The sequence below is a fragment of the Salmo salar genome, chromosome ssa27 (assembly GCF_905237065.1).
Source record: "Salmo salar chromosome ssa27, Ssal_v3.1, whole genome shotgun sequence".
Classification (NCBI taxonomy): Eukaryota; Metazoa; Chordata; class Actinopteri; order Salmoniformes; family Salmonidae; genus Salmo; species Salmo salar.
The window spans coordinates 3285001-3299309 of NC_059468.1; the positions used below are offsets into that span (position 1 = coordinate 3285001).

At 42.6% G+C, this 14309-nt stretch overlaps 1 protein-coding gene across 2 annotated transcripts in view; it reads right to left on the bottom strand.

Annotated features, from left to right (window-relative positions):
• The window catches only part of LOC106588203 (oxysterol-binding protein-related protein 10), a 156453-nt gene that overhangs the window by 13292 nt on the left and 128852 nt on the right, over positions 1 to 14309 (bottom strand). Inside the window, exons 8-9 of one of the 2 annotated variants that reach the window (XM_014176964.2) lie at positions 5426 to 5575; positions 4592 to 5087 (exon numbers count right to left, since the gene is read on the bottom strand). In XM_014176964.2, coding sequence (XP_014032439.1) covers positions 4592 to 5087; positions 5426 to 5575 — 646 coding nt within the window. Of the gene's footprint in view, positions 1 to 4591; positions 5088 to 5425; positions 5579 to 14309 lie in introns of both variants that reach the window. The other variant, XM_014176963.2, reaches the window with a different exon arrangement.

A 14309-nucleotide genomic window follows, 5' to 3' on the forward strand; every position in this document is an offset into this window, starting at 1 on the left:
CTGTGGTCACTATAGATCCCATGGTACTTGTCATAAGAGTAGGGGTGTTAAAACCTGTTGGGGCTACAGGTTAGCAATGAACCCCAAGTCGGGATTGCTAACAAGGCTGGAAATTCAAAACATCAAAAATCTAATAATTTCAATTTCTCAAACAATCAACTATTTTACACAATTTAAAAGATAAACATCTCCTTAATCTAACCACATTGTTCGATTTTCAAAGAGGCTTTACGGCAAAATCATAAAGTTAGATTATGTTAGGACAGTACATAGCCACAAAAGTACAAACATCCATTTTCAATTCAAGGTCAGGCGTCACCAAAAGCAGAAACCAGCTAGAATTATGCACTAACCTTTGTCAATCTCCATCAGATGACACTCCTAGGACATTATGTTATACAATACATGCATTTTTTGTTCCATCAAGTTCATATTTATATCCAAAAACAGCATTTTACAGTAGCGTGAAATTCAGATTTTTTCTTCTCTGAAATGCTTCCGTGAACATAACAAAATTACTATTCGAAAACATTGGTAAATTATAATATTGTCATTCAAAGAATAATATATTATCATCTCGTAATTGCTACCGAATGGCCAGATCTCAAAATAACTTTACTGGGAAATCACATTTTGCAATAAACGGGGTGCTATGCTAAGAACAATAAGCTATGCTATACAGTTAGCATCATCTAATATCGATAATAACATTGTAAATATCCCCTTACCTTTGATTATCTCCATCAGAAGGCACTGCCAGGAATCCCAGGTCCGGAACAAATGTGGTTTCTTTTGACAAAGTTCATAATTTATGTCCAAATAACACCAAGTAGTTAGCGTTCATTATGCTCCCACAAAACGTGGTGGGGGGGGTTGTAAAATCACGCCGAAAAGCTAAAAAAACCTAGTAAATAATCTATTTACGTTCGTTCAAACGTTGTTAAGCATTAATCTTTTGGTCCATTTTTAACGTTAAACATCAGTAATATTTTCACACAACCTATCCTATGTCTAGATAAAAAATGATGACAAACTCACGCTTCTCAGATTTATGCGCAGGCGCAAAAAATGAAGTGACGACATGTCAACTTCCTTGCATTCTAATTTGCTCTCTGTTTATCATAGACGCTTCAAACAACTTTATAAAGATCGTTGACATCTAGTGGAAGCCGTAGGTGTTGCGAAATGAATCCTTTCTCACTATGGTATCTATAAAACAATGACACTAAATAGTACAGTCACAAAATTCACATTTTTTTAATCTATTTTTCACAGGTTTTTGCCTGCAATATGAGTTTTGTTATACTTACAGACACCATTCAAACTGTTTTAGAAAATTCAGAGTGTTTTCTACCCGAATGTGTTAATAATATGCATATCCTAGCTTCTGAGTTGGTGTAGGAGGCAGTTAAAAATGGGCACATATTTTTTTCAAAATTTCTCAATACTGCCCCCGAGCCCCAACAGGTCAACCCCGGTGTCCTGACTCTCTGTGGTCACTATAGATCCCATGGTACTTATCATAAGAGTAGGGGTGTTAACCCTGATGTCCTGACTCTCTGTGGTCAGAGTAGCGGTGTTAACCCTGGTGTCCTGACTCTCTGTGGTCTCCATAGATTCCATGGTACTTATCATAAGAGTAGAGGTGTTAACACTGGTGTCCTGGCTAAATTCCCAATCTGGCCCTCATACCATCACGGTCACCTAATCATCCCCAGTTTACAATTGGCTCATTCATCCCCCTCCTCTCCCCTGTAACTATTCCCCAGGTCGTTGCCGTAAATGAGAACGTGTTCTCTGTCAACTTACCTGGTAAATTAAGGGTTAAATAAATACAATAAAATACATATTATTGCTAACTAGTATAAGGGTGTTTTCACACTTGGTCCCTTTAAGCCAATTTTTGTGAACTCAAATTGGTTCGCTTAATTTTTTGTGCAGTTTGAATACTGCAAAGGAACTCAGACCCCTCAAAAGAGCCCCCAAAGCGAACCAAACCGAGACCATCTCAAGAGGTGGTCTGAGTTCAGTTCCCTTTTTCAAGGCAATGTGAACTCAAAGCTCCCCAGGTTTGCTTGTCATTATTCCTGCACCACCCATTAGACTACTGCAATAAACCCTCTGACATTAGGGCCAAAATAGACAGAAGACGACATTTGTGCAGGATCGCCCCAAACAAAGGGCTGTTTTTGGTTAGGCCTATTGATTGTCAAGGATGCACAGAAATTCATAAGCTGTTTATTCGATTGTGGGGGTTGAATAGGGTGAAAAGACGACAACATATTTGGTGAGAATCGCAACATGGCATACAAAATCCATTCCAGCTCTTAAAGGGACGGTAGCCTACATTGGGTGTACAATTTCCGATTACAGCATTATTTAATCTGAAGGTATTCTTCTGCTATTTATTCTGTTACCAATATTTACATGTTAATAGTATCTTCTGATTACAATGATTATGTCTCATCTTTTAACTAAATGCAATCTATTAACTTCCAAAATGTAAGTAGATATATCTAGCTGTCCGATAACACATTCTGATGGAATGGCTTGTCCTGCACTTTGTAAAAACCCAGAGTGCATTGAGTGAATGTTGGGAAAAGATCTTGGTTCCATTCTAAACAGAGCAATGTAAATGCAAAGAGGACTCAGCCTACAAAATAGGTGAAGTGAACTGGCAAAAAGAGTTGAGTCCTCATTCAAAGGCAAGGGCAGTGTGAACACAACGAGAACTGTTTTGCTTTATTTTACCCCAGAGTTCACTTTAACGAGGAATGAGATCTGTAAGTGACTATATGTGAAAACACCCTAATTGAGTCAGGAGAGAAATCATGTGGAAGGTCATCACATGACTGGCTGGCATATACTCGTTTGGCTATATTTCAAGTGGGAAACATTTCCTTCGCAATCGAGCCCTCTCCTCGACCCTTTGGTCTTACCTTGTCCACCTCTTCATACTGTGTATGCAATGTACTGTACTATATGTCCAATGTCACTGAATGAATAGTGTCTTTGGTCGAGAGCATAAAGGCATAACAATCTAGCATTCATAATAGCGTCAGTACAGACACAATTGATCTTCTTTTTAGCTAAACCCCCACATTTGACCCACCGTGCTGTCCATGACAACCCACCGTGCTGTCCATGACATCCCACTGTGCTGTCCATGACATCCCACTGTGCTGTCCATGACATCCCACCGTCACCGCAAATCACAGCAGGAGCAGATTGACACATGCTTACCTCGACATCAGACATCATCTTAAATCAACACCAATCAATGCAGCACAAAATATCGTCCGCTTAAAAAAATTATTAGGCACATTACTCAAAGATGCCAAACCACACAGGCCTCTAAATGTGAGGGTCACCATTGTGCTTCAAAAGCAATCCCAAAGTGAATGCACAAATCCTGTGGTATGACTCGCCAGGCATTATGACTCACGCAGGCCTTCCTGCTCTGTCTAGGCCTTCCTGCACTCACCTGCTCTGTCTAGGCCTTCCTGCACTCACCTGCTCTGTCTAGGCCTTCCTGCACTCACCTGCTCTGTCTAGGCCTTCCTGCACTCACCTGCTCTGTCTAGGCCTTCCTGCACTCACCTGCTCTGTCTAGGCCTGCCTGCACTCACCTGCTCTGTCTAGGCCTTCCTGCACTCACCTGCTCTGTCTAGGCCTTCCTGCACTCACCTGCTCTGTCTAGGCCTTCCTGCACTCACCTGCTCTGTCTAGGCCTTCCTGCACTCACCTGCTCTGTCTAGGCCTTCCTGCACTCACCTGCTCTGTCTAGGCCTTCCTGCACTCACCTGCTCTGTCTAGGCCTTCCTGCACTCACCTGCTCTGTCTAGGCCTTCCTGCACTCACCTGCTCTGTCTAGACTGCCTCGTTAATTACTGTTGTCACCTTCTGTTGCATAATTCAACAAGTGCAGGATACCCGCGGAATAAAAATCAACACGCTCGTCTCTAGATTATGTATGGACAGGAGTACTTTACATTGTTTGCGAAATGAGGAATAATATTACTATAATCCGAGTCTTTATTTTGAGAAGTTTTTTTTCAGTTTAGCGCATCTAATTTGTAAAATAAATGACTTTTTTCAATTCCACAAAAAAATGACATCCATCAAAATAAAGTTGTCTGTCTTCTCTTTCTTGTGATGTAAGTGTGGCGACGATGCGTGTAATCCCAGACTAAACTTTAGCGTTCTCATAGCTGCAACGGAAAGACAATGTATTCCATTGAGACCATTTCATGGGTGTGTTTGACAGGTCATTACAAACATTTCTGTGGTAGGAACGTTAAATGGGGGGAAAAAACGACAGGCACAAGCAAGAGTATGAAAGTAAAGTGAAAGAAATCAAACCAGCGATATTTAAGTGACAAGACTTTTGCACCCCTCAAACACAGGAAATACCCCTCAAACACATGCGCGTTGCTAATGCCATTCAAACTGCCACCAACTGTATCTCCATGTATATTCCAAAACATGAGCATAAGCTTAAGAAAAGTATATGATTTGAACTCAGTCATATACTTATGGTGTCAGCTTTTAGCTGAGCCTCAACGAACCGGAAGCGCATTCTTTCACTCACCTTCCCCTATCATGGACACACCAATGGACATGCCCATGAACTTGCTTCTCGTCCACACGTGGGCATTGACACACATCCTCCTCTCTGGGCACTCGCAGTAGAACCCTGAGACAGGTGGGTGGTGGGACACCTGCTCGGCCATGAAGCGAACGCGGTAACAGTCGGTCCCCGACGGACCGTCCTGCTGTTGGGTGTTGTTGGGGCCCCTGGAGGCTGGTTCCCTGGGGCCCTGAGACCTGAGGGGCCTCACTCTGTCCCGAGGCACCTCCCAGGAACAGTGGAACGTCTCGCCCAGTGCCGGGTTATAGGGCTTCTTGGCCACAGCTCCTTTGCGGCCCTCGTGGAAGGCGGTAAGGTAGTACTCGACGAAGCATACGATGCGGTCCTCCGCCGTGGCACCAGCCGTGATGGACAGGAACATGTCCGGGTGGGCCATGAAATTAGCATACATCTCCAGCAAGGAGCGCTTCTCCAGGATGAACGTGGGCAGCACCACCTGGTAAACAGGGCGGGAGGCGACCGTGAAACTACGTGAGGGAGACACTTCACTAGAGTACTGATAGTGAACAGTAATAAAGAGGAGCACTTGTCATAATTTGAACTAAAAGCTTTTTCATTGTCATTCCATGACTGTTTTGATGCCATTGATGATCATGTTCAACTGAACAGGCTAGTGAAATGGACATACCAGTACATAACTGTAATCTGTACTACCTAAAACAGGAATCAAGACATTCCTATTCAGTCAGTGAACCAGTAAACATTGTGTTGGCCATACCAGCTCTAACATTCCAAGGAAAAGACATGGAGAGCAGAGAGCGTCAGCCGTCTTACCCGGGTGAGGTCCATGCCCAGTTTGAGCTGGGAGAGGAGGTGCAGGATGATGCTCCGCTGGTCGTCCAGCACTCCCAGGTCCTCTTCCTCATTGTCCTCCATGTCAGTCACCTCTTCACTGGGGCTGATGGCCTCCAACCCTGCTGGGTGCTGCTGAAACAACAGAGAAACACTTAGGTTAACCTGGTCTGACATAACAGTGACAACGTCTCCCTGGTAAATGAGGTCTCCTGAGTTGGGCTGTTGTGGTCATGAAATTTTGTCAGCAGGTTATTGTCATGCAAAAGACTGACAGGTCTCACGGTAATTGACCATTAATTAACATAAACACTTTTAGCATCTCCAGGCCTCCACACACACACAAGCCGCTAAAAAAGTATAATATATCAATTTAATATACACCATCACATATATACGAGTTGTCCTATTGTATGTTATCTGGCTATTCTCCATGCCATAGGCTGTTGGCTTGTTCATTTAACTGACGAGCTATGCTTATAAGTCCCATGCCATTATTTTATAAGAAGAATAGAATTGAACTTAGCTGGAAAAAAATGGAAAGGATTTTTTTTCCATTACGGTGCGCATATGACATGGCTATATTGAGCATAAACGTGATCACTTGAAACCGGCGGCGTAGCCACGGGTAGGCCTGAGTTTGATCTCAGGCCTACCCCAAGTTATTATTACTATTATAATTCAATATTCATTTTTTTTGTATTTATTTTATTATACTTTTAAAAGAAATGCATGTGAAATGTATTTTCTATGGGTAATTTTAATATAATGTAACAAAGAAATAGTCCGCGACAATCAAGTTTGCTTTCGACTATTGGTTCATTTTTTAAAAAATCATACGGTGGTTTACCTGAATAACGTCACGTGGATAACCTTTGTAGGGCATAAGCCATCAAGCTCTACCACGCTAGCTTCCTGGAACTGACTCACCAGCTAAGGTCATTTAGTAGTTCTAGCAATGGCAAACCAAATGTCGATCGCTAGGTTTAAAAAAAAAAAAAAAAAAGACGTCTGGAGGAAAAAAAAAGAGTGTGTGCCAGAAAATAATTTGGATCAATCTACCGATAGCTTCCAGAATGAGACATTAACAGGTGGCGCCAGGATAGAAACAACCGCAATCACAACCGCCAATGCCATGTTGAGTCAGGCATGCTTGCCTACCCAACCGTCTCCTCTCGTTCTTGGTGCCGCGGGCGGGGGGTAAACCTGCAGTAGGTCCACCGACAGATTTGTCTGCCGTTAATGAACCAGCCTGTCAACCAAAACTAGCAAAGTTCCCTTCAAGTATGGCAAATCACGCTGCTTCTCTTCAAGGTGGTATGACCAGTTTGTGTGGATTGAGTATAGTAAAGCAAAATATGCTATTTATTGTAAGTTTTGTAGGCACTTTCCTGGGCCAAATGTCAAATTTAGATTTGTATGAGATGGATTTAATAACTGGAAACTCACAAGAAATGCTTGCGGCAAGAAGAATAGCAAATGACATGCTAGTGCCCTTGCAAAATGTGAATCCTACAAGGCGACCCACGGGCCTAGAAGTCATGGGACTGTGTTGAACCAAATACATGGTGATGCAATCATGGATTTCATAGAAAGAAACTGTGCACATGTTAAAGTGGTCATAGATATTGTTCTAATGTGTGCAAAGCAGGATATTCCACTCAGAGGGCATAGAGAAACCGAAGAGGCAATCAACAAAGGTAACTTTTTAGAAATCTTAAATTTCAACTCAAAGTATGACTCAGAAATACAAAACAGGCTTAAAACCTCTTGGGGCTATGTGGGACGCTAGCGTGCCACCCGTGGTGCACCCTATCAACAGCAGGTGCATTTCAAGAGCGGCAAATTTGAAACCAAATAAATGTCAAAATTCAAATTTTTCAAACATACAACTATCTTACACCCTAAGAAAGATAAACATCTCCTTAATCTAACCACGTTGTCAGATTTCAAAAAGGTTTTACGGCGAAAGCATAAAGTTAGATTATGTTAGGAGAGTACATTGACAATAGCTGTGTGTAATGTTTTGTCAATTCAAAGACAGGCGTCACCAAAACCATAAAACCAGCTAAAATGATGCACTAACCTTTTACAATCTCCATCAGATGACACTCCTAGGACATTATGTTAGACAATGCATGCATTTTTAGTTCTATCAAGTTCATATTTATATCCAAAAACAGCGTTTTACTATGGCGTTGATGTTCAGGAAATCGTTTCCCTTCAATAACCGGCAGTCAAGTCAGCACCACAAATTAAATAATTAAAATTAGAAAACATTGGTAAAATATTATATTGTCATTTAAAGAATTATAGATTTACATCTCTTGAATGCAATCGACTTGCCAGATTTAAAAATAACCTTACTGGGAAATCACACTTTGCAATAATCTGAGCACTGCGCCCAGAAAAATACGCTTGCGATACAGACAAACGGCCATGTTGGAGAGATCTAAAATCGAAAATACTATGTAAATAATCCATTACCTTTGATTCTCTTCATCAGATGTCACTTCCAGGAATCCCAGGTCCATAACGAATGTAGTTTTGTTCAAAAAAGCTCATCATTTATGTCCAAAAAAGCTCCGTGTTGTTAGCACATGATCTAAGCCCGCCGGACTTCACTTCATGAACGAGGGGAAAAAATATATTTACGTTCGTTCAAACATGTCAAACGTTGTATAGCATAAATCATTAGTGCCTTTTTTAACCAGAACATGAATAATATTCAAGGTGGACGAATGCATTCTCTTTTAAAACGTTTTGGAACGAGGGTACCCAACATGACCTCGCGCGCCAGAGTCTAATCGGCCATCACCGTTCCAAGGCTCTTGTTCGGTCAGATCTCATAGTAGAAGATTCAAAACACTTTGTAAAGGCTGGTGACATCTAGTGGAAGCAATAGGAAGTGCCAAAACATTAATCAGCCCCTGTGTGTTTCAATGGCATTGGCTTAAAGGTAATTCAACACATCAGGTATCCACTTCCTGTCAGAAAATGTCTCAGGGTTTTGCCTGCCAAATGAGTTCTGTTATACTCACAGACACCATTCAAACAGTTTTAGAAACTTTAGGGTGTTTTCTATCCATATATAATAAGTATATGCATATTCTAGTTACTGGGTAGGATTAGTAACCAGATTAAATCGGGTACGTTTTTTTATCCAGCCGTGAAAATACTGCCCCCTAGCCCCAAAAGGTTAATGAGCTACCTCGTTATGCCATGCTTATGAGCCCCGAAATTCAGATCGAGTTGCTGGAGTGTGCAGCATCATTGTTACTGTGCAGGATAAAAGATGAAAGTTCATTCTGCGCCTTCCACGTATTTTGCCATGCTAGCAGATGAATATACAGTGGGGGGAAAAAAGTATTTGATCCCCTGCTGATTTTGTACGTTTGCCCACTGATAAAGAAAGGATCAGTCTATAATTTTAATGGTAGGTTTATTTGAACAGTGAGACAGAATAACAACAAAAATATCCAGAAAAACACATGTCAAAAATGTTAGAAATTGATTTGCATTTTAATGTATTAGTACTTGACCCCCTCTCAATCAGAAAGATTTCTGGCTCCCAGTTGTCTTTTATACAGGTAACGAGCTGAGATTAGGAGCACGCTCCTAACCGCAGCTTGTTACCTGTAAAAAAGACACCTGTCCACAGAAGCAATCAATCAATCAGATTCCAAACTCTCCACCATGGCCAAGACTAAAGAGCTCTCCAAGGATGTCAGGGACAAGATTGTAGACCTACACAAGGCTGGAATGGGCTACAAGACCATCGCCGAGCAGCTTGGTGAGAAGGTGACAACAGTTGGTGCGATTATTCGCAAATGGAAGAAACACAAAAGAACTGTCAATATCCCTCGGCCTGGGGCTCCATGCAAGATCTCACCTCGTGGGGTTGCAATGATCATGAGATCGGTGAGGAATCAGCCCAGAACTACAAGGGAGGATCTTGCCAATGTTCTCAAGGCAGCTGGGACCATAGTCACCAAGAAAACAATTGGTAACGCACTACGCCGTGAAGGACTGAAATCCTGCAGTGCCCGCAAGGTCCCCCTGCTCAAGAATACATATACATGCCCGTCTGAAGTTTGCCAATGAACATCTGAATGATTCAGAGGACAACTGGTGAAAGTGTTGTGGTCAGATGAGACCAAAATGGAGCTCTTTGGCATCAACTCAACTCGCCGTGTTTGGAGGAGGAGGAATGCTGCCTATGACCCCAAGAACACCATCTCCACCGTCAAACATGGAGGTGGAAACATTATGCTTTGGGGGTGTTTTTCTGCTAAGGGGACAGGACAACTTCACCGCATCATTTGACAGGGCCATGTACTGTCAAATCTTGGGTGAGAACCTCCTTCCCTCAGCCAGGGCATTGAAAATGGGTCGTGGATGGGTATTCCAGCATGACAATGACCCAAAACACACGGCCAAGGCAACAAAGGAGTGGCTCAAGAAGAAGCACATTAAGGTCCTGGAGTGGCCTAGCCAGTCTCCAGACCTTAATCCCATAGAAAATCTGTGGAGGGAGCTGAAGGTTCGAGTTGTCAAACGTCAGCCTCGAAACCTTAATGACTTGGAGAAGATCTGCAAAGAGGAGTGGGACAAAATCCCTCCTGAGATGTGTGCAAACCTGGTGGCCAACTACAAGAAACGTCTGACCTCTATGATTGCCAACAAGGGTTTTGCCACCAAGTACTAAGTCATGTTTTGCAGAGGGGTCAAATACTTATTTCCCTCATTAAAATGCAAATCATTTTATAACATTTTTGACATGCGTTTTTCTGGATTTTTTTGTTGTTATTCTGTCTCTCACTGTTCAAATAAACCTACCATTAAAATTATAGACTGATCATTTCTTTGTAAGTGGGCAAACGTACAAAATCAGCAGGGGATGAAATACTTTTTTCCCCCACTGTAAAGATCAATCTAAACGAGAACTTATTGCTGTATTTATCCGATACATTCATGCTGGAATGATTAAAGAAAGAGCTGTTGGGTTAATGGAAACCGCTGATTTGTCTGCACAAGGAATTTCTTGGAAAATACTTGAAGTGTTGCAAACCCTGTGGTTTTTTTTTCGATGGCGCTTCAGTCATGTCAGGAAACAGAGGGGTACATGTCCTACTAAAGCAAAACATTTAAGCAAGCGGTATATGTGCATTGCAACTCCCACCGTTTGAATTTGGTTCCGTGCACCGCGGCAAAAGTGTCGGGTCAGTACTTTTTTTGAGACAGTAAACCAGCTACACACATTTATGAGTGGATCCCACAGACATGCTGGATTCATAGAAGTACAGAAAGAGTTGCATCCCGATAGACCATGTATCGAGCTAGAAAGATCCACGGATGACCGTTGGAGTTCAAATCAGGGTCTGTGAGTAAAGTGCTGTTACTGCTAGATGTCATTTTAGAGGTTCTTGCAGAGTTTTCAGAGGCTTGTGGACAAACCAAATTAGAAGCCGATGCCCTCTTACAACAAATCCAGAACAATACGTTTGTATTCCTGTTAAGTCACGTTTAGTAAATTGTTTGACACTTGTGATTTTGCTACGAAGGGATTACAAAGCTCTACATTATCTGTGACGGACTGTATTGGTTTAATTGAAATCCTCAAAAGCAGCATTTCTACGTTCAGAGAACTCAGGGGGAGAATAAAGTTCTCAAGCTAACTGAAGAGATGATGATTAAGCATGATATTAGTAATTGGGATGTGAGTGCATCACGGCAGTGAAAACTGCCTGTAAAATTGGCAGACAGTGTAGTCACAACTTCATTAGGGAAAACATCCAGCATTAAGAATGACAGTGACCTGAGGCAACATTGAAACAATATTCTAGACAGACAGATTACTGAGTTGAACTCAAGATTTCAAGAAGACACATATGGGATCATGCAAGCGGCAGCCTCCTTTTCCAAAGAATCCCAAACCTGCGGCCTTAAAGAGCAGCTGAAGATCACATGCGATCATTATACAATATCAATTGAGGATGCTGAATTCACTGTTTTTATTCAGCAGTTGAGTCGCAAAATGAACATGGGAAAGTGTGACTTTTCCTCCATAGTGAGTGTACTTGACAGCTGCCCTGATGATATTATCCCTAATATAAACTCTCTGTTAAGGATCATTGTCACACTTCCAATGACATCATGCAGTGTGGAGAGACTTTTCTCAACAACAAGGATAAAAAAAATCATCTTCGCACATCTATGACAAGCGTCCGGCTGAACCACTTCAGTTTGCCGTCTTTTGAGCGTGAACTGACAGATACATTGGATTATGATAAATCACCACCATATTCAACTCAAAGCCTCGCTGTCTGTTCCTTGGGATGTAGGTCATGCCTTATGATACGTCTACTAAAAGGTAAGGTACCTTTTTATAGTACTACTGTCCGCCGTGGTGTAAATAGTAACATCAAATATAGGCTTGTTAGCCCATCGAGATTAAAGTGCGCCTGAAGATGAGTTTTACATTGTTGGCAACTGATCTAAAGTTACTGTCTTATTTTAATATGCTGGGATAGGTCATTATTTGTATATGTAACGAGGTTGCACCAAGTACTATGCACTAGTATAAAACGATTGTATTACGAAATAATATATGGTGCACATTGCAAAATAAATGTAATAAACAAGTAGAAAAAAAATGCCTATCCAAATTTTTCTAGACCTATCCCCACAAAATAATTCTGGCTACGCCCCTGCTTGAAACAGGTCCTATATATGCTAGATTTAGAGTTATTTGGCAACTTTAGTTGTGAATGATACAAACCTTAGAATGTCTTGGAAATCAAAACGGATATGGGCTGCAAGGTGCGACAATAGGCTATTGATGATTTGATAAAGAAGCAAAATAAAAGCTTGCGCTCTTTTCCTTGCCTCAGCTCTCTCATCAAGTGATTTTCACCCATCAGACTATTCTCAATTTAATCTTGTCTTTACTAATATGTACAATTTGTTTCAGGGGAAAAAATTAATGTCATCTGTATGCACTTGAATAGGGAATGGAGGCCGCGAGCTTTCCCGCTGGTCAGTTTTGTAGGCTACTTCGGTCTTATAGCGGAGCTGTGTTTAATATGAGCAGCTGAGAAATAAATACAAGAACACTTATTTCACGCCAATCATCAACCACTGTTTGAGGAGTATGCTCTCGCTACCCGACAGGTGATATTCCACCAAAACTCTGTATGCCATGGGCTCTCCAACCTTGTTCCTGCAGCTACCCAGTGCTTAATTTGGGAAACCAAGTGAAATCTGTTCGGGAACATCGATAGTAACATGTTTCCACAACGAAACACATTTCAATAAACTGCATCCCATCTGTGCGCTCGAGAAAGGAATCAAGAAGATATACACTGCTCAAAAAAATAAAGGGAACACTTAAACAACACATCCTAGATCTGAATGAAAGAAATAATCTTATTAAATACTTTTTTCTTTACATAGTTGAATGTGCTGACAACAAAATCACACAAAAATAATAAATGGAAATCCAATTTATCAACCCATGGAGGTCTGGATTTGGAGTCACACTCAAAATTAAAGTGGAAAACCACACTACAGGCTGATCCAACTTTGATGTAATGTCCTTAAAACAAGTCAAAATGAGGCTCAGTAGTGTGTGTGGCCTCCACGTGCCTGTATGACCTCCCTACAACGCCTGGGCATGCTCCTGATGAGGTGGCGGATGGTCTCCTGAGGGATCTCCTCCCAGACCAGGACTAAAGCATCCGCCAACTCCTGGACAGTCTGTGGTGCAACATGGTGTTGGTGGATGGAGCGAGACATGATGTCCCAGATGTGCTCAATTGGATTCAGGTCTGGGGAACGGGCGGGCCAGTCCATAACATCAATGCCTTCCTCTTGCAGGAACTGCTGACACACTCCAGCCACATGAGGTCTAGCATTGTCTTGCATTAGGAGGAACCCAGGGCCAACCGCACCAGCATATGGTCTCACAAGGGGTCTGAGGATCTCATCTCGGTACCTAATGGCAATCAGGCTACCTCTATGCGGCCCCCCAAAGAAATGCCACCCCACACCATGACTGACCCACCGCCAAACCGGTCATGCTGGAGGATGTTGCAGGCAGCAGAACGTTCTCCACGGCGTCTCCAGGCTCTGTCACGTCTGTCACGTGCTCAGTGTGAACCTGCTTTCATCTGTGAAGAGCACAGGGCGCCAGTGGCGAATTTGCCAATCTTGGTGTTCGCTGGCAAATGTCAAATGTCCTGCACGGTGTTGGGCTGTAAGCACAACCCCCACCTGTGGACGTCGGGCCCTCATACCACCCTCATGGAGTCTGTTTCTGACCGTTTGAGCAAACACATGCACATTTGTGGCCTGCTGGAGGTCATTTTGCAGGGCTTTGGCAGTGCTCCTCCTGCTCCTCCTTGCACAAAGGCGGAGGTAGCGGTCCTGCTGCTGGGTTGTTGCCCTCCTACGGCCTCCTCCACGTCTCCTGATGTACTGGCCTGTCTCCTGGTAGCGCCTCCATGCTCTGGACACTACGCTGACAGACACAGCAAACCTTCTTGCCACAGCTCGCATTGATGTGCCATCCTGGATGAGCTGCACTACCTGAGCCACTTGTGTGGGTTGTAGACTCCGTCTCATGAGAGTGAAAGCACCGCCAGCATTCAAAAGTGACCACAACATCAGCCAGGAAGCATAGGAACTGAGAAGTGGTCTGTGGGCTCCACCTGCAGAACCACTCCTTTATTGGGGGTGTCTTGGTTATTGCCTATAATTTCCACCTGATGTCTATTCCATTTGCACAACAGCATGTGAAATTTATTGTCAATCAGTGTTGCTTCCTAAGTGGACAGTTTGATTTCACAGAAGTGTGATTGACTTG